General features: G+C 34.9%; 1 protein-coding gene across 3 annotated transcripts in view; it reads right to left on the minus strand.

Annotated features, from left to right (window-relative positions):
• The window catches only part of LOC145664962 (sodium-independent sulfate anion transporter-like), a 139,437-nt gene that overhangs the window by 32,792 nt on the left and 83,915 nt on the right, over positions 1-22,730 (minus strand). For all 3 annotated transcript variants that reach the window (XM_081732110.1, XM_081732109.1, XM_081732111.1), the window contains exon 3: positions 3,756-4,009. In XM_081732110.1, the coding sequence (XP_081588236.1) occupies positions 3,756-4,009 (254 nt within the window). The remainder of the gene's footprint in view (positions 1-3,755; positions 4,010-22,730) is intronic.

Below are 22,730 nucleotides of genomic sequence, written 5' to 3' on the forward strand. Positions count from 1 at the left end.
GCAATTTTTGAAAACCTGCACTTTCCTCGTCGCTAGAAGTTATATAAAATTACTTGACTCATCCATTAAGTGTTGCCAAGTCGAAAAGTCAAATAATCTATAGATGCACAGTCATAATCGTATTTTTATTGAAATATCTGGAGAAATACGGGGTGGAGCAGTGGAAACGCATGTTTTTTAAACCGCTAGTACTCAGCGACGAGTAAGGGCATTAATTTTGAGCGACCGTTGGCAGCGTAGATTTTGAGCTCAGACAATGTAGTTTCAGTCGCTATGGAGCGTTGGAGCGTATAGCATCGTGTGTTCGCGTTCGAGCAGTTCTTTAGAAACAATGATTTTGCGTCGAAAGTTTAATGTCGGTCGTCGAAGTACAGTCCCAGATCGAAACACGATGGGTTGCAGCGTTCAGAAGAACAGGATTTATGGTGGAAAAGAAAATTTGATATCATCATGTAAGATGCGATGAAGCGAACGACGTGACATACCCAGCGATACAGCCTGTCGCCTAGCGAATCGTTTCGGACTAGCAAGAACTGCCCTTTTCACCCTGTCTACGTTTTCCGGAGTTCGAACTGAACTGGGAAGACCAGGTGGTTACTTGTTCACCACAGATCCAATATTTCTGAACGCTGCACCCCATTGGAGTATAGAGTTTCGATCTGGGACTGTACTTTGAGGTTTGACGGATGCTGAACCGTGACCACAGAATCATTGTTTGTAAAGACCTACTCGACCGCGAACACACGATGCTCTATGCCCCCAACACTCCATAGCGACTGAAACTGTATTATCTGAGCTGTCTGCCAACGATCACTCAAAATCAATACCCGTACTCGTCGCCGAGTACTAGCGGTTTAAAAAATATGTGTTTCTTCTGCTCCACCCTGTATATGTAATGAACAGTATTTACCTAACCTTTCTGATAATTCTTCAACATAGTAAGCCTATTTAATAGATAATGCCTAGAAACAGAGCAAGTTAAATAGTTCCTTTTTGCAGTATTCAGAGCCACCACAAATCTCATTAACATACGCAAAAATCAATGTTTTTAATCTGTCTACATTTAAATTTATATGGTTGTTTGTTATATACAAAAGTACAAAACCAAAGAATACAGAAATAGTTTGTAAATCGTATCAAAATTCTTGTTTTCCGTATTGCTTTCAAAAATCTGTAGATCTACTGATAAATCTACAGACCTGACATCTCTGCGTTCGTGTGGTGTCACCGAATTATCTTTCTAAATACATAGGAATAAGCAAAGAATGATTTCTATTCAAGTGGATTCTACAGTTACATGGAATAGTTTCAGAGAAGTGTCTTCGAACATGTTGTCCAATGCTCCTAGAAAAACCCTCTAGAAGAAGTTGAGTTGATTTTGAGTTTAACGTCCCGTTCAGCAGCGAGGCTATATGAGGCGTGGACCTATACTGATTAACGTGGAATTCGAACCACATGAGCTCCCGCCGGGAATCGAACCCGGGTCTCCCACGCCAAAGGCAACCTCGAGAAGAAAAACTAAACAAAGACTCATGCAAAATTGGATTCTTTTGGCGATATGCTTTTATGTGCTCTATTTTGTATCCACCCTGTATTTCACTACATTCCTTAAGTCAGTATGTAACGTTATTTTATAAAGCATTGTAAACTAACCATCATCCTCTCTGATTTATCTATGACAATGTTATGAGACCTGAGATCTCATCTTCACACACACTCACTATAGAACAAAGCAGAATCTCAACGTTAGGCAACGATTTTCATTTTTTTTTTTTTTTTTTTAACAAAGAATTCGTATGCTATGACTTTAATGCAATACTAATGTTTTACCGTTGGTTTGACGCAAGAACGTTTTTGTTGTTATAATGGGAAAAATAAAAGAGAAGCAGTTTATATAACACTTACTGCCTTGGTGTTATGCAACATATCTAAGCAATGAAAAAAAAAATAAGCAAGGTATCTTTACCGATAAAGAAGAAATGTAATAAGGTATGTGGAAAAAATTTATAAGTAGACCTGATTTTGTTTCTATTTTTTTTAAATTCATATGCATATTCCGATGATATTAGCATATTTCTACATATGTTTCAATTTTTTTAAAAAATAATTTTCTTAACGTTCTGAATCAGTAGTTTTGTGAGTATGGGACATCCACGAAAAAAACCTTTTTCCTACCCTCTGGGTCAGTGGTTCTCAACAAAATTCCTATCACGACCTCTTTTTATCACATCCTCTTGCCAGCGACCCCCTTATAATTTTGTAATAAATTTGTGTGGGATTTTTAATTATACCTATTGCGGAGATCTCACGATATCCGCCTATTTCTATTATAGTAGAATCCATTTCTTGTATATAGTGGATACAATCCTAAAAGCAAATGGATTAAAACCAAATTTGGTCAGTTCAGTCATATTACAAACATCGAATCCGATCCGTCATACTCTTTCAAAAATGGACGCCGCATGAAAATTTTTAAAACTTTGTAACTCCCTTAATTTTGGGTCATATGATAAAAAAATAAAGTGATTTCTAACTTTAGTTTTAAAAACTTGGGCAGTTAAAAAAAAATTAAGTTATTGAATATTTTAAATGACTTGTTAATGTGCGTCACGAAGATTGAACCGGACATGGCCGCACTAGTGAAATCTCACCATGCTCAGGTATCTCATTAGCTTTCAATTTTAATTGTATTTCAATATGCAGGTTTTGTTGTATTTGTATTTCAATACAGTTCTCATTAGTTTTATATCGTACCTCTTTCATTTAAATTGATTTTTAAACAACTCTGCACCTGTTGAAAATGTTTAGTAGACCTATTTTTTGTTGTTCTTAACAGTATGTATAAAAATACATCTATCAGAACAAAAATCAAAATTATTTAAAAATATTTTCCGGTATTAAATTCTAATTATATTTCTCTTCCGCTTATGTTCGCGACCCCATAATCACAATTTTGTTTTTCATTATAATGTTTCTGGGTTTACGCAAAATTCAATCGTTGAACACAGTAAGTTTCATATGTAGCATATCGCTTTGGAATTTACCGGAAATAAATGATACCGGAAGTGCGTCATGCTTGACTCATCTAGTAGTAGAAAGAGAGTAAACATGTTGGTGTATGTTACAAAAGCGGCGTCCATATTTTCTATTAAAATCCAAAATCTTGGATCCATGTAGTTCTTATATATATATATATACACAGGGGCGGATCCAAGGGTGGCCAATAGGGGCTATAGTCTCCCCCTTGACGCTCAGTTATACACTGGATAAAATGGGCTTCAATCCTGCTTAACACTGGATAAAGCCGCAAATTAGGGTTTAGCCCCTCCCTTTATCATATCCTGGATCCGCCACTGTAATATTATACTTATCCTACGTCTATTAAACTCTTTTTCTAGCTTCATCTGGGACAGAACTTGCAGAAGTAGTTTTCTTAACCAGTTTAAAAAATAGAGGGACTCGTACAGTTTTTTCAGGCGCTTGAATGTTATAGCAATTGTCGAAAAATGAACATGAATGAAATTAATATATTGAAGCTAGAAAAGGGTATTCCCATTACCCAGAGCAGGGTTTCTCAACCTGGGGGTCGCGACTCTAGGGGGAATCGCCTCACATTATAATGAAAAACAAAATTGTGAGTTTTGTCTAAATTACTTGATTCATCCATTTTGTGTAAGGCCAATGAATTACAATCTGACAATTAATTTTCGTATTTTGTAGAAGTTTCCATCCTTGCATTCTGAATTGTTACTTACTTGTGGAGGTAGACCAGCTACATTGGAATATGCAATACCCTGAGGAATAACTGTGAGTCCGACGGTGACTCCCGCAACAAGATCTGCCACTGCTAATCGAGGTGTGTAATTGGGAAGCCATCCCAAAATAGGAATTCGTTTGTACAGGAGCTTCTTCGTGCAACTTCTTTTCGCTCGATCCGATACCCATGACGCCACATGCTGTACTGAACCCTTCTCCTCATTTAAGGATAATACGACACTGCTGCCACGATCTGAAAATGGAAAAAAAAAGATGAACAAAACTAAGTATCATCACTTTTAAATACATAATTGTGTTAAAATAGAAGAACACATTTGACTACAGGGTGGTTGTAAATTCAATTCATATTTTTTAGATTATTCTAGAAACTAGCAATTGCTCTAGCTGGCGTATAATACTGTTTACTAATGTAAGGTTTGCCATTTATGATTTCAGAAGTTAATCCAGTGAAAACCGCAAAATGGTTGGTGTATACAGCGTAGAAGACAGAGTTAAGATTGCCGTCAGGCATAGAGTTTGGAGGTCTGATGGAGCGGTGTTTTACGTCGGAGGTTTTGTGAACCATTACAGTTGTCATTATTGGTCACATTTCGATCCAAATGTAACGGCGGAAAAATGCAATCAAGATAAAAAAAAAATAATAACCGTCTGGTGTGAAATTACGTCTACCATATTCATTGGTTCATTCGTGCTATGCAACACCATAAATAGTGAACAATGCTTGGAGATGCTTGGAACATACATATGGCCTGCGATTCAAGAATTGGAAAACAGAAGGGAATTGCTGTTCACGCACGATGGAGCTCCGCCTCACTACGCAATTCCAGTGAGAGCATGGCTTAATGACAGTTTCCCTGGCAGATGCATTGGCCGTTGGATACCGATATAGAATGGTCTGCACGCATCCTCGATCTAACCCCATGCGACTTCTTCCTTTGGAGTTGGGTTAAGGAACAAGCGTGCAAGTTAAAACCAAGGTACTGTATATTAACAATCTTGAACAAATATCCGTGAAGTGTTTGCAAATATTCCAGTTGAGATGCAAAGAAGAGTCGTGGATTCTACTCCTAGAACCATACGTTGAAATGTAACTTAATAACTAAATGGTACATCCTAATAATGAACAGTGGTAGAGCGTTCACCTCCGGTGCTTGGGGTCCCTGGTTCGATCCCAGCTCGCGCCGTGTGAACTTTGTGTGGACAAACACCGTGTTCGTGGGTTTTCTCGGGGTTCTCCTGTTTCCTCCCACTTTCTTCATTCCACCATTTCATTCATTTCTCATAATCATCGTCTCCTTTAGCCTAATCGGCATAATCGTGGGACGTTAAACTCAAAGATTTTATTTCATTTCCTAACAATGAAAATAAAATCGTGATAGGTTGTTTACTTTTTGAAATATTCATTGTTACAAATAGGCACTGACTTTACAACCACCCTGTATATAATCATTCCTTTTGAAACAAGAATCAGGTAAATTTATCATACGAAAATAAACTAGATCAATTAGTTTGAATACACTACTGGAAAATGAAACTATGTTGCTATGTTCAACTATAAAAGAATAAGAAAACGAACTAATTGACATGATTCGTGTATGCATAACACAAATTATGTTTTGTTAGTTTTAACGCCCTCTTAATTTCAATACAGATATATATATAATTTATCACAGAACACCGAAATTTTCAATTATGCTGATAAGAAGAATTATTATCTATACATCACAGGGTATTATTACTTTACAATATCACCGTTTAGACTTACTTTTAAATACAAATGAAAGACGAATTTGTGATTTAATTTACCTAACAAATTTTAGAATGTGTGAGCAAGCTAAGCATGTTGCACATCGTTATGAATACTCTGTGAATAAGAAATGTTGTCAAAAGCATTGCATGCAAAAGTAAACACACACTTTCTAAGTGCAAATAACATTTGTTTTTCTTTTCTTTTCTTTCTTTTTTTTTTTAAAAAAAAAGTGGAAAATTTCCCTTTCTAAATTTTAAAAATAGTTTCTTAAGAAAATAGAAAGTTGACACACAGTATCACGAAAGAGTTGGAAAATGTCTTTCTTTTGTCACTTTATTTGATGCATGAAATAACAAATTTATATTACGTAAAATGCACGAGAAAAAGAAACACAAAGTTTCGAAATAATTACTGAATTGGGTGCATTTAATATGTACAACAGAATAGGCTTAATTGCAAATTGTTTAGCTGCTTAGGTTTGCTATTGTTTGCACTGAAATGTGACATTATTTTTGCCAGGAAAAAAAATAAAAAATACATATATTAAATCTACATAAGTAGTAAACACTGTTGTCATTGGTCCAGCTAAACTGTACCCCATTTGGAATCACACCTTCAATGCAATGAATACAGATTTTGGTGCCCATCTTACAAAATTTATAAGTTATGCAGTAATAGTTTTTATAAGTCCTGAAAAGACTAGTATTATTACATCTACTCTGCAATAATTTTATCATGACACGTGTAATTATATACAATTTTATGAGTATATCCAAGGTCTATTATAGAAGTTATACAGCAGTGCTATTCAACCGGGGGTACGCGAAGATGTTTCTGGGGGTAAGTAATGCTGCTTCTGGGAGTCTGTTGGAAATGTCTGTAGACAGTTCACTGCAAATGAAATTCGATAACTTGCCTATTTGTGACTCTTGTATTTATGCTTGAAAAGAGTATAATGAAAATAGTGATAATGCTATTTCACAACTTCTTCCATTTCCATCAACATATTTGTGTGCACCATTTTTTTTATTAACATCAATAAAAAATAAGCAGAGAAATTGCTTGAATCCAGAATCAGCTCTAATTCTCGCACTCTCGAAAATTCGACCAAGAATCGAAGAGTTGGCGTCCCGGAAACTAGCTTAGTCATCTCATTAACAGGTTAATTCTTAAGTTACTTTTAGTTTTTATTTTTTTATTTTTTATTTTTAACGTTGTCCTCAGTGTGCAAGTTATTAGGGAGGACGAGGGGAAAATCCCCCTCAGTAGAATTGGATATCTCCCATATGTTTTGAAATTTCTCATGTTAATTTTTTTTCGGATGTGCACTTTATCCCCCTGTAAATAGTCTTTTGATTGGCACACGATTGTCTTTATGCTGGGTCTCTATTTGTCCCCCTTCTTAATCAACAGAACATGTGTATAAGTTCATTTCGATTTAATTTCTTTTAAACAGCTTCAGGGGTACCCAATTGGATGGCGAACTGTGGCTTGGGGTACGCGAGAAAAAAAAAATGTTGAATTGCACTGTTATACACCATCCCTTTGTTTTCAAATTTAGAGTAAATAAAATGGAGCTTTTCAAACATAAAATGAAACTTCTTTCGAGCTTACATGAAATTTTTCGGAGTTCTCCCGTTTCCTCCCACTTTTTCATTCCATCATTTTATTCACTATCGGGAAATTAGGAATTAGTTTCACATCTTGTCATTTAATTTATACTTAATTGTCTTGTATTGAAATTCTTACCAATATACTGAACAATATATACTAAAAGAAGCAAACAAATTGTCCTAGAATAGCATATCAAATTTGTATGAGGAAATAAATTATCTTGAATGCATATACATACACATTTAATAGTTTAAGAAATTAGAATAGATTTTCATTGTTACTGTGGAATTAAACGTAGTTACGTTATTCAAAAAAGTAGCAGCGTCTTTATAAGCAATCCTAGGGGGTTATACTCATCTACTACAGGCTCGTATCCACGAGGAGTTTAAGGGGGCCAGACCCTCCTAAATGTTTACTATTCCCCTACAATTTTCACGATAGGCTCGCAAATGAACTATAATATGGTTGGATCGGGATCCCCTTAACTTCTACCACCACCACCCTACATTTTTGGGCTGGCTACAGGCCTGTCTTACTACTCTTGGGATATACGTACTTTCTTAATGAATTATTGAGACTAAGTTTTCTTACATTAATAAGGTAATTAATAACTGTTAAATTAATATTTTTGATTTCATGTTATTGTTAACAACGAATTTAAGTCTCTTTAAAGAACTACTAACTGGACCTGTGATATGTACACTGCGCATAATTACATAAGAGCATGAATCTTCTTCCTCACAACATCTGTACATGTTTTTTTACAGACACAAGTGAAAGAAGTCTTGATAAAAATCGGCAAGAGATACAGTAAAGGGGAGATTTTTCGATTACTTATTCAATATCTTGCACCGTCTGCAAGATTTGAGCCTACTTCCGGTTGGAAAATGAAATGAAATGAAATCTTTGAGTTGTACGTCCCACGGTTATGCCGGTTAGGCTAAAGGAGACGGTGATTATGAGAAATGAATGAAATGGTGGAATGAAGAAAGTGGGAGGAAACGGGAGAAAACCCACGCACACGGTGTTTGTCCACCACAAAGTTCACTTGGCGGGAGCCGGGTTTGAACCCGAGACCCCATGCACCAGAGGTGAACGCTCTACCACTGAGCCACCGCGGCCCCTTTACTTCCGGTTGGAGTTTTTAATTCATGTATGATCAGTGTTTTGTTTCTTCTTGCATGCAGTATGTAGTAAGCAAATACATTACACACACAATCAATTATAATGTCAATGATACATGGTGTTCACTGTGCAAAATGCTCCAAACAATAAAGATTCATCTTAGCCTGGAGAAATGGTTACCCTTCGTTTTTTATTTAAAATTGGGTCATGAAACGAACACCTTAGAGGTATGCAACCCATGTATACAATTACGTTGTGTTGGAATGTATAATGCGTAGGATATGATACGTTTTTTTTTTAATTTCAACACTTCCAGAGTACCCGTAAAAATGTAATTAAGAAATAAATGGGTATATTGTTATTTTTTTAAAATTTTCAATTAGAACTGGATAATTACGCAAAATTTGCAATCGATCAGTGAAAATGTCATCTTTCTAGAGCCTGTAGTTTCCGAGATCTCATTGTCAAAAGGATTGGCCACAAACATATAAACGTTCACAAACGTATAGTTTAGAAGAACTCCAAAGATGGTAGCACAATTCATTTGCATTGATTTTGGAGAAGGTTTATTGAAATACAAAGGCTCTGAGCAATAATTTAAAAAGAAATATATTTTATGAAAAAGATCTATTTAAACAATTCTCTTTTAAAGTATACATACTTTAAAATATTTGTCTTTGTTAAACGTGAAATCACAAATAACCGTAAATCAATGGTTTGAAACAGGTTGGAGCTGAGGCGTTGTAGCATTTTAATAGATAGATTATTCTGAAGCTTAATTCCCAAGTGCCATCCTCTTTATGTGGTAAAGATGTTTACTGTATGTTATAAAAAGATTGCATATTCTGTAACTTTTCGTAAGGCCAATGACTCACAATTATTACCAAGGTAACTAACTACTACTGTATACTGTTACTACAAAGAAATAGGATATTTGAATATTTAGCTACAAGTATAATATACGTGATTGAAAAACAACGACATACATATCTAATCCAAAATGTTTTGGGCAACTTATTAGATATTACAGGAGAAATTCTACATGTACACACATAATTAAGTGTTGCTATTTAGTTCTACTTAGGTTACGCTGTTGGAATGTTACATATGTTTCATTAATCATAACCCGGAAAAGCTGTCTAAAAATGTGTTTACCGTCTACGGTAGTCACCTTTTGTGTTTGTTACTGATCTTACACAATTTGTCTTTTTTTCTGACGCGTATATAATTTGCGTATGATGCCTTGAAGTTTGCCTAGAAGAGATGACAGTTTACTGTTATGTGTTACTTCATCACATTATGTTACATCTACACATCAAAGAAAGATACAATCAATTATAATGTCAATGATACATGGTGTTCACTGTTACAATGATACTTAATTCATTGTAACTTCCTGAAAACTATGCATCAATCATCGTGGTTCACGATTTTTTTCGGGATATTCTGTAGTTATCTTCAGAAAATATTAAATCATTTCTTTTTTATTTGTCAGCCTGACATTTTTATTGTTTTGTCGCGCTCTTGTTGAATAAAGAAATATTTTTAACTCGAACACTTACGCCATCGTTGTTTTTAGACGACCCGCTCGGGAGAGTAATACTCCCGGAAGTAACTGTTTTCGCGCGCTATCCTAGCCGGCTGTTTTATGCGCTATCCTAGCCAGCTGATTTAAGTTGGTCATGGGGGTGAAGGTGGAACAAAACGAGCACTGCGGGGCTTCTAACCCGTTCCTACTACTACTTATCTGCACAAAAGTAAGTAAATCCTTCTTCGAATATTATTTTCATCTTCTTTTAAGTATTATGAAAATAAAAAAAAAAACTTTTCTTGAGCCAGATATGAACCCACGCCAAAATCGATTTCTATTCCTAGCATATTATGCTAGCACGCTCAGCATGCGTTTGATTTCTGCTATATGTAAGCTACGTGCCAAGAAACGGATAACGCCAACCAATCAGAACCATGTATTTAGTTCCTACTTCCGGGAGCATTACTTCACCAAGTGAGTCCTCTTTTTGGGTTCATTTATTTCTATGGCGAAGTCTGTTTTCTTTGAATTGGAATTGTAGGAGTTCGAGACAACATGGCGTCGTGATAAGCAGCACTGTCTCGAACTCCAGTTCGCTACAACGTTATATTCTTTAGTTATTTTAGGTTTGTTACAAATTTTAAAGTGTGTGGATATTTCTAGTGTTACTAATTTTCATTATGAAAAAAGTTAGCTACGTATATAACAAACAGTTTAACACGGGCGACTACAAACTATATGCCTGCGCCATTTTGATTGCAACTTCGGTTGTGATCATGATAATTAAAGCACATATCAATTTTATTTAAGAAAGTTTCTTACTATTTAATCACTATAGAGTAATAGTCGACATGGCTCATGGCTGCGGCTTTTCTCTTATAAAAATCATCAGATTGCTTACAAAACCATAAGAGAACAAGTGGAATTGTAATTGTTTGGTTTTACTATTTTCTTCCTCAGATCTATCTGAATAATCTTTACTTATAGTTTGTGAAAATTAAATTTTAATATATTTAATATTTAATTTAATTAATATTAAAATTATGTTTAATACAAATAGTGTATTTATCAACCAAACTGAGAAAGTAAGGAACACTTAATTAGATATGAAAAACAAATCGCTAAAATCACGTTATTAAAAATTCGAATTCATTGTAAAACAAACTGAAAAATAATTCCTAATATAAATCAATGGATTAAAAATAAACAGGGGCCTAAATAAAGATCGAGTAGGTGCTCAAACTTTGTTAAAGACGATTTTGATGCAGCATCAGTGTCGGACTGGGGCTCCCGGGGGCTTAGGAGCCCCACGGTAGGAGTCGTATACATCCCGTAAAATATGGTATCGTCCCTTTCTCTGCGTTCTGTCCCGGTGTCCCAAAAACGTTTGCCGGAACGCTAAAATGTCCCGTATTTTATTTTTATGGAATACACACTACAGGGTAAATACAGTAGTTGTTAATGAGGTCTGTCAACAGAAAACTAACATGGTAGGTAGCTCATTGTTTCTACCACAGTCACTTAATGTCTACTACTTTCAAGTGACGGATAGACAATACAGACAAGAACTATTATAGTTCGACAAATTTAGCGTTTAGTTGTAGTAGCAAGATAAATAACCGAAATATTCAGTTTACGTTAAAAATAATCCTTAAATATACATTTACATATGCAATATGCAAAATGTATAATTATCCTAGCCCTACTGATAACATAAATTCAATTATTACTGTAATGTAGAAAAGGGGCCCCATTCTGTTTGTTCTATCGTAAATTCAGGCTAAAATGATAATCATAATTGAACTAGAAATGACGGATATGCCGTGTTTTCTAAATGCTCTTTCTGTTATACATTGCAGTAACCTTCGGGAAGGAGCCCGTAAGGTATTTGGAGCTTCCTGGACCTAATAAGATCTATAGTTATCTTTCTGATGTCTGTGGGAATACTCAGTGACGTGCATTTGATGTAGACCAGAATTTAATGTTTCTTTTTGTTATGTTGTATATACTTACAGAAGGCTTAAAAATTTATATTTTAAAAGAAATGAAGTTGAGGGTGAGGTCCCAGCCGGGATTCAAACCCTGGCCAGTCCGAAACTGCGCAGCAGTCCCCTCCCCAAGATCATTTTTTCCAATTAGCTACTTTTCTTTTTTTGGCTAATTGGCAGTTAACATTTGAAACTTGGTGACTTCTACTAACAAATCTAGTGCCTTCTGTGCTACGAACAATTTGTATACAAGTATACCACATCTCGCTGGGTTTTCTGTTACATTTCGCCTTCTAACGAAGAACAATTCCAGTCTTCAATCTCTAGTTTGCAGAGCTTCCTTACCAATAGTAAGCCGATTAGGGTCCTTTCTATTGGTTTGCGTCAACGCAATGCAAAAGTGCATTACAATATTCGATATCATATACTAATTTTGTTATATCACAAAAATTATACAAATTTTGCGTTTGAGAATAATCTATACGCCGTAGAAGTTCTCACAGACTCACTACCGAAAGTTATGAATGCATTTTTAAGTTGCATGGCAGTCCGCAATTAGCTTATGTGTGTGTGTGCGCGCTTGTTTGTGTGTATGTCAACTTTTATTTTTTTATTGTATTTTAAAAAATCGCATATAGTGTTGTGTCGCAAGTATTATGCCTCCAATTTTAGCGACTATTTAAAATCCAACATTGAAGTGATTTCAACTCTCGATTAACGACTTTTTTTCTATCAACGTTTTGGCAACATTGGCGATGTCTATTAAAAGTTTTAATTTCAGATTACACAAAAATAAACCATTAAACACAACAATTCTTTCCTTATATCTATCCGTTACCAGGGATACGCAGGGTGTGGGCCTGGGAGTCCGGACCTCCCTCACACACCCCCAACAAATCAAGACTTTTCTGTAAATTTATTTTAGGGGTGATTTTACAAATTTTAATATAATTTAACTTCATATTGAATTTGACTCCTCGAAATAAACTTCTGAGTACGTGCCTGCCTGTTATCTCATGCGACATAAAAAAATGTGAGATTTTAAAAATATACCTTATACCAAAGAAATATCTATTTATAAGCATTGAATATGAATAGTATGTGAACAATTACAGTATTTGAACGGGAAAACAGGCAATAATTTGTTTGATCTTACAAGATTCATTCTTCTTGATGAATGGTAACCGCAATTAGATATAATAACGGAATGTAAGTACTTTTTACTGCAATAAAGTATCTCAACACCGTTATTGGATTGCCTTGCTTTCACCTGCATTGATACACCTCATCATTTGAGATAATCCAAGTTCGGAACAAAAAAGAACCTTTCCACGTGTGCATGAGAAACCTTCTATACCGGTAAAGTAATTAATATGACGTTTAATTGCTTCTGACTCATACAAGTTTACGTTTTCCTGCAAAATGAAATCAAGATCATTTTTAATTTTGCAATAACAAGGACGCTTCCATTTATCGTGCTACTCTTTGATATAGTGTTTGTAATAATTATTAACCATAATCACATAACTCTTCCGTATTGTTACGTAAATTAACGGTAAACCAAACAGTTGCTTTTCTTGCCTTTTTCACTATTTAACTTCTCGAATACAGAAGAATATTTTCTGTGTAAATTTATTTGCTTTTCATCCTTGAGTTATAAGCTAATACGATTGTTATCTAACCATCTGATATTACTCGGGAACCCTAACAGTATTTAGATAAACTTGAAGACTACAATAGATGAGTCAAGCATGACGTGTTTCTGATAGAACTTCCGACATCATTTGTTTTCAGTGCGTTCCAAAAAGTAGCTTACAATGTTTATCTTTCATATTGGCTTATAAATATTATTACGAAAGATATAGTTGCAATTTTTACTTAAATTTTCGAAAGAAAGTACTTGTAAAGAGCAAATCAACCAAAGGTAAGAAAGATAAGGGTCTATGTGAAAATAAAGTGGAACACACCGGCCTATGCTGCTCCTTCGTGGCTAAGCAGTTAGTGCACGCGCCTATGGTATGGAAGACCCGGGTTCGATTCCCGGCGGGAGCTCATGTGGTTCGGATTCCACGTTAAAACAGTAGGTCCACGTCTCATATAGCCTCGCTGCTGAACGGGACGTTAAACTCAAAATCAACACAACTCTTTTTACCTAACAGACGTACTGTTTAGATACAGGCTTGCCAACCATACGATAATTTATCGTAATATGCGATAATTTAATCCTTAATGCTATCTGTAATACGATAATGCACTTGTGATAATAGGTGATTATAGGAAAATTTTAGAGTGTACACTTTTCTGCAGTTCTTGTATGTACAAATAAATTGTAGATGTGTATTAAATAATTATAAAACACAAACACTGAGGTTTTTAACAGCCATTCCCGCTAAAATATATCATTAACGATTTGAGAATTGGCAAATGGCAACCCTGCATCCATTCTTTAAATTCAATTACGTTTACAAGGGGATGGAAATAGTCTATTGTTGCTGTTCAGAGTAGTGTTAATGAGGACTAAAACGTGGTGAGAACAGTGACTTTCATTTGGAGTTCGAAATGAAAGATAAGTTTATTATATATTATTGTTATTATGAGTAGTATTACATTTGTTTCTACAATTATCACGTCCATAACGAATATACGATATTTTTTGTAATATATGATAATTTCAAAGACGAAAATCGATAATTTCATTCTGTGTGATTGGCAACACTGGTGTAGAACAAAACCAATCGAGTCGTTTCAGGTTTTGCTTAGTGAAAGCGGGGCGGGAGACTTTCTGATATAAATGAATGTTCACATTTTTCATTAGTAGTATATATTATTGATTAAAATGTACCAGATATTTCAAACTCAAGGGAAGGGGACAATCGCCATTCCTTTGAAGCCCTAAATGACGCAGTAGTAGGCCCCCGCGTATGCCCGAATGACTCATCCTCACTCTCTTTCATGACCGGGGTGAAAGGTCAATGACCTGGCCCGGGGTCAATGACCTAGGGGTACCTAGGACCACCCCCTCTAAATTTTGGCAGGGGTACCATGGCCCACCCCCTAAATTTTGGCAGGGGTACATAGGACCACCCCCCTTAAATTTTGGAAATTGCCAAATCTAAAAATTTGGTATGGTAGCCTAGGACCATAGTATGTACCTCTATTAGTATTGGGTGTCTATGTCGTTCCCTTTTATGGGTAAAAAATTGCCAAAAAGTCAAATTTTGGGGGTTTTTGACCTAATTTATCCCCTTTGATGAGGTATTATTACCATATATAGTTATATGGGCGTATACAGGGGTTCATTCCCTTTCATAAGACATGGGTATATTGGTGCACCCCTTGAAAAATTTGGGAGGGGTACCTTGGCCCACCCCTTAAATTTTGGAAATTGCCCAATTTCAACATTTGGTATTATAGTACAGGACCCTAATATCTATTATGATAAATTTCGGTGGTCCACCTCGTTCCCTTTTAGGGGTACAAAATTGCCAAAAAATATAAACGTAAGCAATACGTTATACCACGTGTTTGGTTTTTGGTCGATTTTATCCGCTTTGATGAGGTGTTATTACCCTATATGGTTATATGGGCGTATACAGGGGTCCATTACCTTTCATAAGACATGGGTATATTGGTGCACCCCTTGAAAAATTTGGGAGGGGTACCTTGGCCCACCACTTAAATTTTGGAAATTGACCAATTTAAACATTGGGTATTATAGTACAGGACCCTAATATGTATCGTGATAAATTTGGGTGGTCCACCTCATTCCCTTCTAGGGGTACAAAATTGCCAAAAATTCAAATTTCGGGGGGTTTTGACCTAATTTATCCCCTTGGATGAGGTGTTATTACCCTATATAGTTATATGGGCGTATAGAGGGGTCCATTCCCTTTCATAAGACATGGGTATATTTGTGCACCCCTTGAAAAATTTGGGAGGGGTACCTTGGCCCACCCCTTAAACTTTGGAAATTGACCAATTTAAACATTTGGTATTATAGTACAGGACCCTAATATGTATCGTGATAAATTTGGGCGGTCCACCTCGTTCCCTTCTAGGGGTACAAAATTGCCAAAATTTTAGTACAACCACGTGTTTGGTTTTTGATCGATTTTATCCCCTTTGATGAGGTGTTATTATCCTATATAGTTATATGGTTATGTATAGGGGTCCATTACCTTTCATAAGATATGGGTATATTTGTGCACTCCTTTAAAAATTTGGGAGGGGTACTTTGGCCCACCCCTTAAATTTTGGAAATTGCTCATTTTATATATTTGGTATTATAGTACTGGACCCTAACATGTATTATGATAAATTTGGATGGTCCACCTCGTTTCCTTCTAGGGGTACAAATTGTCAAAATATAAACGTAAGCAATACGTTGTACCACGTGTTTGGTCTTTTGGCCCAATTTAACCTCTTGGATGAGGTTCTATTACCTTATATGGTTATATGGTTATGTATAGGGGTCTATTCCCTATCATAAGACATAGGTACATTTGTGCACTCCTTTAAAAATTTGGGAGGGGTACTTTGGCCCACCCCTTAAATTTTAGAAATTGCTCATTTTATATATTTGGTATTATAGTACTGGACCCTAACATGTATTATGATAAATTTGGATGGTCCACCTCGTTCCCTTTTAGGGGTACAAATTGTCAAAATATAAACGTAAGCAATACGTTGTACCACGTGTTTGGTCTTTTGGCCCAATTTAACCTCTTGGATGAGGTTCTATTACCTTATATGGTTATATGGTTATGTATAGGGGTCTATTCCCTATCATAAGACATAGGTACATTTGTGCACTCCTTTAAAAATTTGGGAGGGGTACTTTGGCCCACCCCTTAAATTTTAGAAATTGCTCATTTTATATATTTGGTATTATAGTACTGGACCCTAACATGTATTATGATAAATTTGGGTGGTCCACCTCGTTCCCTTTTAGGGGTACAAATTGCCAAAATATAAACGTAAGCAATACGTTGTACCACGTGTTTGGTTTGACCTAAGTTATCCCCTTGGATGAGGTTCTATTACCTTATATGGTTATATGGTTATGTATAGGGGTCTATTCCCTATCATAAGACATAGGTACATTTGTGCACTCCTTTAAAAATTTGGGAGGGGTACTTTGGCCCACCCCTTTCAAAATTCGGTAAACGTTTTCTAGGACCCATTGGTGTTCCTCTTATGGCCAAATATTCAAAATTTAAATGTTATTGACCGGTTTTATTATTGAATAAGTACAGGATTTATTACTTTTTTTTTCATAAGACACAGGTGTATTTGTGTACCAATCTTAAATTTTGGGAGGGGTACATTTCTTATTGTCGTATCAATAATTGGTAATTGTTCTTTGGGTAAATCATTGTCAAATATGAGTATGATCACGTGATCAGTTATTAACCTATGATGGGATTAGGAGTCCAGGACATTGGTACATTAAAACTTTGTAGTATAATTTAAGAATTGTCAAATGAAATTACGTCATTGGTTTTGATTATTCACGCCAAATATAAACGTAAGCAAGACGTTGTACCACGTGATTGTCCTTGATGAGGTAGTGTACAGGGATTCATTTCCTTTGTTGTGGTACTTCTTAAGTTTGAGTACACACACTTCTAGAAAACAGTTGGTTCTACTCAGGTAAACAATTGACGGACATTATTGACCTTATTGAACATATAATAATACGATTAACTCTAAGACTTAGGTATATCAGGAGAAGTATTCTTTAAATTTGGGAATGGTGATAAGCAGAATTTTAACATAAGGCGCGAAATTAGAAACAATACATTGAACTTTAGTCACAGCTCATAGTCTAAGATCATTGGTGGTGATTGATTTGAAATCTGATAGCTATCCTTATTGAATCTTATGACTCATAGACGAAAGGCAATACATGCTACAACACTGGCAAAGTTATTGTTAATGCAATTTGATTGGTTGACACTATCTTTCCTGCAATCTGATTGGTTGATCACTATCTTTCATGCAATCTGATTGGCTGATGATTTTCAAATCTTTGCTGTATTCAGTTTTAAGTTTTGTTTAACATTTAAAAATCTTGGTTTCGTTCAACATTTTGCACTCACTGATAAATATAATCAAAACCGTTTATTTGTTAATCGAATAGTTAAAAACCGGATAAAGTTTGACGGTTAACCGTGAAACGTAAATTTTTTTTTTAGTTTGAAATTTTTTTGCTTGAAATTTTTTTGTTTGAAAATTTTTTCGTTTCCAAATTTTTTTTGTTTCAAAATTTTGTTTGAGATTTTTTCGTTTGAAATTTTTTGTTTGAAAATTTTTTCGTTTGAAATTTTTTGTTTGAAAATTTTTGTTCGAAAATTTTGTTTAAAATTTTTTGTTTAAAATTTTTCGTTTCCAAATTTTTTGTTTGAAATTTTTTGTTTCAAAATTTTGTTTGAATTTTTTGGTTTGAAATTTTTTGTTTGAATTTTTTTTTCGTTTCAAAATTTTGTTTCAAAGATTTTTGTTTGAAATTTTTGTTTCAAAGTTTGAGTTGACATTTTTAAAAGTTTGTGCACTTATTAGTAAAGAACCGGAACTGTTTAGAACAAAAACCTTTGACAACATTGTGGTGCAATAGTACACGTCAGAACCTGGGGTTGTACTTGAAATGAAAAAACACAATTCATTGAAATGAATCATTTTATTACACTCCACATACATCCATACCAGATAGTGGTTCTGGATATTGTCGATACAATGTATTTTGAACTTCTTGCACTAGTTTGTCTTTAGCATATAATTTTAATTCCAATTGAAGTCTTTTAAGGTCTAATGCAATATCAATTGGTGGAAACTCAATGTCCATTTGATCACAAATAAACTGTTTATCAATACAGGTATGCACTAGCCGGAACTGTTTAGAACAAAAACATCTGGCAACGTTGTGGTGCAATTGTACACGTCAGAACATGATCATGCAACGTCATCAGTTTTGCATCATCGTTCGAGTTAGTATTCATGATAACATCATCATGGCTACTTGTCTGCAGTTTCTAAACACACGTGATGTGATGAAATCATTTACCAAGATTACTGATTTACAACAGAATGTACCTTATAGAATCTTAGCTAGCCAAAAAATCCCTACAAAGTTTGGATTAAGAATCGTAGTGAAGCTTGAAAATGATAAGAATATAATTTTACCAGCAAGATATTTACCCATGGAAGCATCAAAACAAGAAGAACTGCTGCGTTTCTTAAATACTGGATCTGTATCTTTATGTTACAAAGGATTCTTGGGTCGAAGTCATCAACTTGAATTTAGTACACAGCCAGATTCGTCAGCCATTGTGATGAAATCATGAATCAGCACATTTCTTTCCAATGACGTCAGCTGTAGTTGTATGAATGTGGTTGGTCGGCATGACGTCAGCAACTGTGATGAAATCATGAATCAGCACATTCCTTACCAATGACGTCAGCAATAACTATAAACCAGCAAATACAGTGTCATCCCACGAAATCATTTGAGCAAGTGCTTTTCAGGAGGAAAGATGTGTACTTCTAACGATAAAGAGTTCATCTTCGCAAGCTATTATCCAATAAACAAAACATGTGATGATTGGTATCAGTGCTAGAACATTTGACCCAGTGATTCGATTGGGCAAAGCAGAACAATTTGGTGTACAACTGACCTGTGAAGAATGGCACGAATCGACCAAATGAACGATGAGCTAAATGTGACCATAGTCAAATCATTAGGCTCAAATCATGAAGTGGTCCTCGAAGAGAAGATGGTGCTGTTACGTAAGAAGAGTACATTCCATGTCCCTCGCAATATGGTGTATCTAACACAAACGGAATGGAACAAATTTATCAGCGTATTTCAGTGTGTGAAACATGCAGTGGAAATGTGTAACAAAACAAGTATATTCCTTCAAAAATGTGTTATGCATATTGTACAACATGTATCTAGATATTGTGATGGTTGTCAACATCGTTCTTGGGTGCATACCTGTATTGATAAACAGTTTATTTGTGATCAAATGGACATTGAGTTTCCACCAATTGATATTGCATTAGACCTTAAAAGACTTCAATTGGAATTAAAATTATATGCTAAAGACAAACTAGTGCAAGAAGTTCAAAATACATTGTATCGACAATATCCAGAACCACTATCTGGTATGGATGTATGTGGAGTGTAATAAAATGATTCATTTCAATGAATTGTGTTTTTTCATTTCAAGTACAACCCCAGGTTCTGACGTGTACTATTGCACCATAATGTTGTCAAAGGTTTTTGTTCTAAACAGTTCCGGTTCTTTACTAATAAGTGCACAAACTTTTAAAAATGTCAACTCAAACTTTGAAACAAAAATTTCAAACAAAAATCTTTGAAACAAAATTTTGAAACGAAAAAAAAATTCAAACAAAAAATTTCAAACCAAAAAATTCAAACAAAATTTTGAAACAAAAAATTTCAAACAAAAAATTTGGAAACGAAAAATTTTAAACAAAAAATTTTAAACAAAATTTTCGAACAAAAATTTTCAAACAAAAAATTTCAAACGAAAAAATTTTCAAACAAAAAATTTCAAACGAAAAAATCTCAAACAAAATTTTGAAACAAAAAAAAATTGGAAACGAAAAAATTTTCAAACAAAAAAATTTCAAGCAAAAAAATTTCAAACTAAAAAAAAAATTTACGTTTCACGGTTAACCGTCAAACTTTATCCGGTTTTTAACTATTCGATTAACAAATAAACGGTTTTGATTATATTTATCAGTGAGTGCAAAATGTTGAACGAAACCAAGATTTTTAAATGTTAAACAAAACTTAAAACTGAATACAGCAAAGATTTGAAAATCATCAGCCAATCAGATTGCATGAAAGATAGTGATCAACCAATCAGATTGCAGGAAAGATAGTGATCAACCAATCAAATTGCATTAACAATAACTTTGCCAGTGTTGTAGCATGTATTGCCTTTCGTCTATGAGTCATAAGATTCAATAAGGATAGCTATCAGATTTCAAATCAATCACCACCAATGATCTTAGACTATGAGCTGTGACTAAAGTTCAATGTATTGTTTCTAATTTCGCGCCTTATGTTAAAATTCTGCTTATCACCATTCCCAAATTTAAAGAATACTTCTCCTGATATACCTAAGTCTTAGAGTTAATCATATTATTATATGTTCAATAAGGTCAATAATGTCCGTCAATTGTTTACCTGAGTAGAACCAACTGTTTTCTAGAAGTGTGTGTACTCAAACTTAAGAAGTACCACAACAAAGGAAATGAATCCCTGTACACTACCTCATCAAGGACAATCACGTGGTACAACGTCTTGCTTACGTTTATATTTGGCGTGAATAATCAAAACCAATGACGTAATTTCATTTGACAATTCTTAAATTATACTACAAAGTTTTAATGTACCAATGTCCTGGACTCCTAATCCCATCATAGGTTAATAACTGATCACGTGATCATACTCATATTTGACAATGATTTACCCAAAGAACAATTACCAATTATTGATACGACAATAAGAAATGTACCCCTCCCAAAATTTAAGATTGGTACACAAATACACCTGTGTCTTATGAAAAAAAAAGTAATAAATCCTGTACTTATTCAATAATAAAACCGGTCAATAACATTTAAATTTTGAATATTTGGCCATAAGAGGAACACCAATGGGTCCTAGAAAACGTTTACCGAATTTTGAAAGGGGTGGGCCAAAGTACCCCTCCCAAATTTTTAAAGGAGTGCACAAATGTACCTATGTCTTATGATAGGGAATAGACCCCTATACATAACCATATAACCATATAAGGTAATAGAACCTCATCCAAGGGGATAACTTAGGTCAAACCAAACACGTGGTACAACGTATTGCTTACGTTTATATTTTGGCAATTTGTACCCTAAAAGGGAACGAGGTGGACCACCCAAATTTATCATAATACATGTTAGGGTCCAGTACTATAATACCAAATATATAAAATGAGCAATTTCTAAAATTTAAGGGGTGGGCCAAAGTACCCCTCCCAAATTTTTAAAGGAGTGCACAAATGTACCTATGTCTTATGATAGGGAATAGACCCCTATACATAACCATATAACCATATAAGGTAATAGAACCTCATCCAAGAGGTTAAATTGGGCCAAAAGACCAAACACGTGGTACAACGTATTGCTTACGTTTATATTTTGACAATTTGTACCCCTAAAAGGGAACGAGGTGGACCATCCAAATTTATCATAATACATGTTAGGGTCCAGTACTATAATACCAAATATATAAAATGAGCAATTTCTAAAATTTAAGGGGTGGGCCAAAGTACCCCTCCCAAATTTTTAAAGGAGTGCACAAATGTACCTATGTCTTATGATAGGGAATAGACCCCTATACATAACCATATAACCATATAAGGTAATAGAACCTCATCCAAGAGGTTAAATTGGGCCAAAAGACCAAACACGTGGTACAACGTATTGCTTACGTTTATATTTTGACAATTTGTACCCCTAGAAGGAAACGAGGTGGACCATCCAAATTTATCATAATACATGTTAGGGTCCAGTACTATAATACCAAATATATAAAATGAGCAATTTCCAAAATTTAAGGGGTGGGCCAAAGTACCCCTCCCAAATTTTTAAAGGAGTGCACAAATATACCCATATCTTATGAAAGGTAATGGACCCCTATACATAACCATATAACTATATAGGATAATAACACCTCATCAAAGGGGATAAAATCGATCAAAAACCAAACACGTGGTTGTACTAAAATTTTGGCAATTTTGTACCCCTAGAAGGGAACGAGGTGGACCGCCCAAATTTATCACGATACATATTAGGGTCCTGTACTATAATACCAAATGTTTAAATTGGTCAATTTCCAAAGTTTAAGGGGTGGGCCAAGGTACCCCTCCCAAATTTTTCA

Source organism: Thermobia domestica, chromosome 11 (assembly GCF_964235325.1).
Source record: "Thermobia domestica chromosome 11, izTheDome1.hap1.1, whole genome shotgun sequence".
Lineage (NCBI taxonomy): Eukaryota > Metazoa > Arthropoda > Insecta > Zygentoma > Lepismatidae > Thermobia > Thermobia domestica.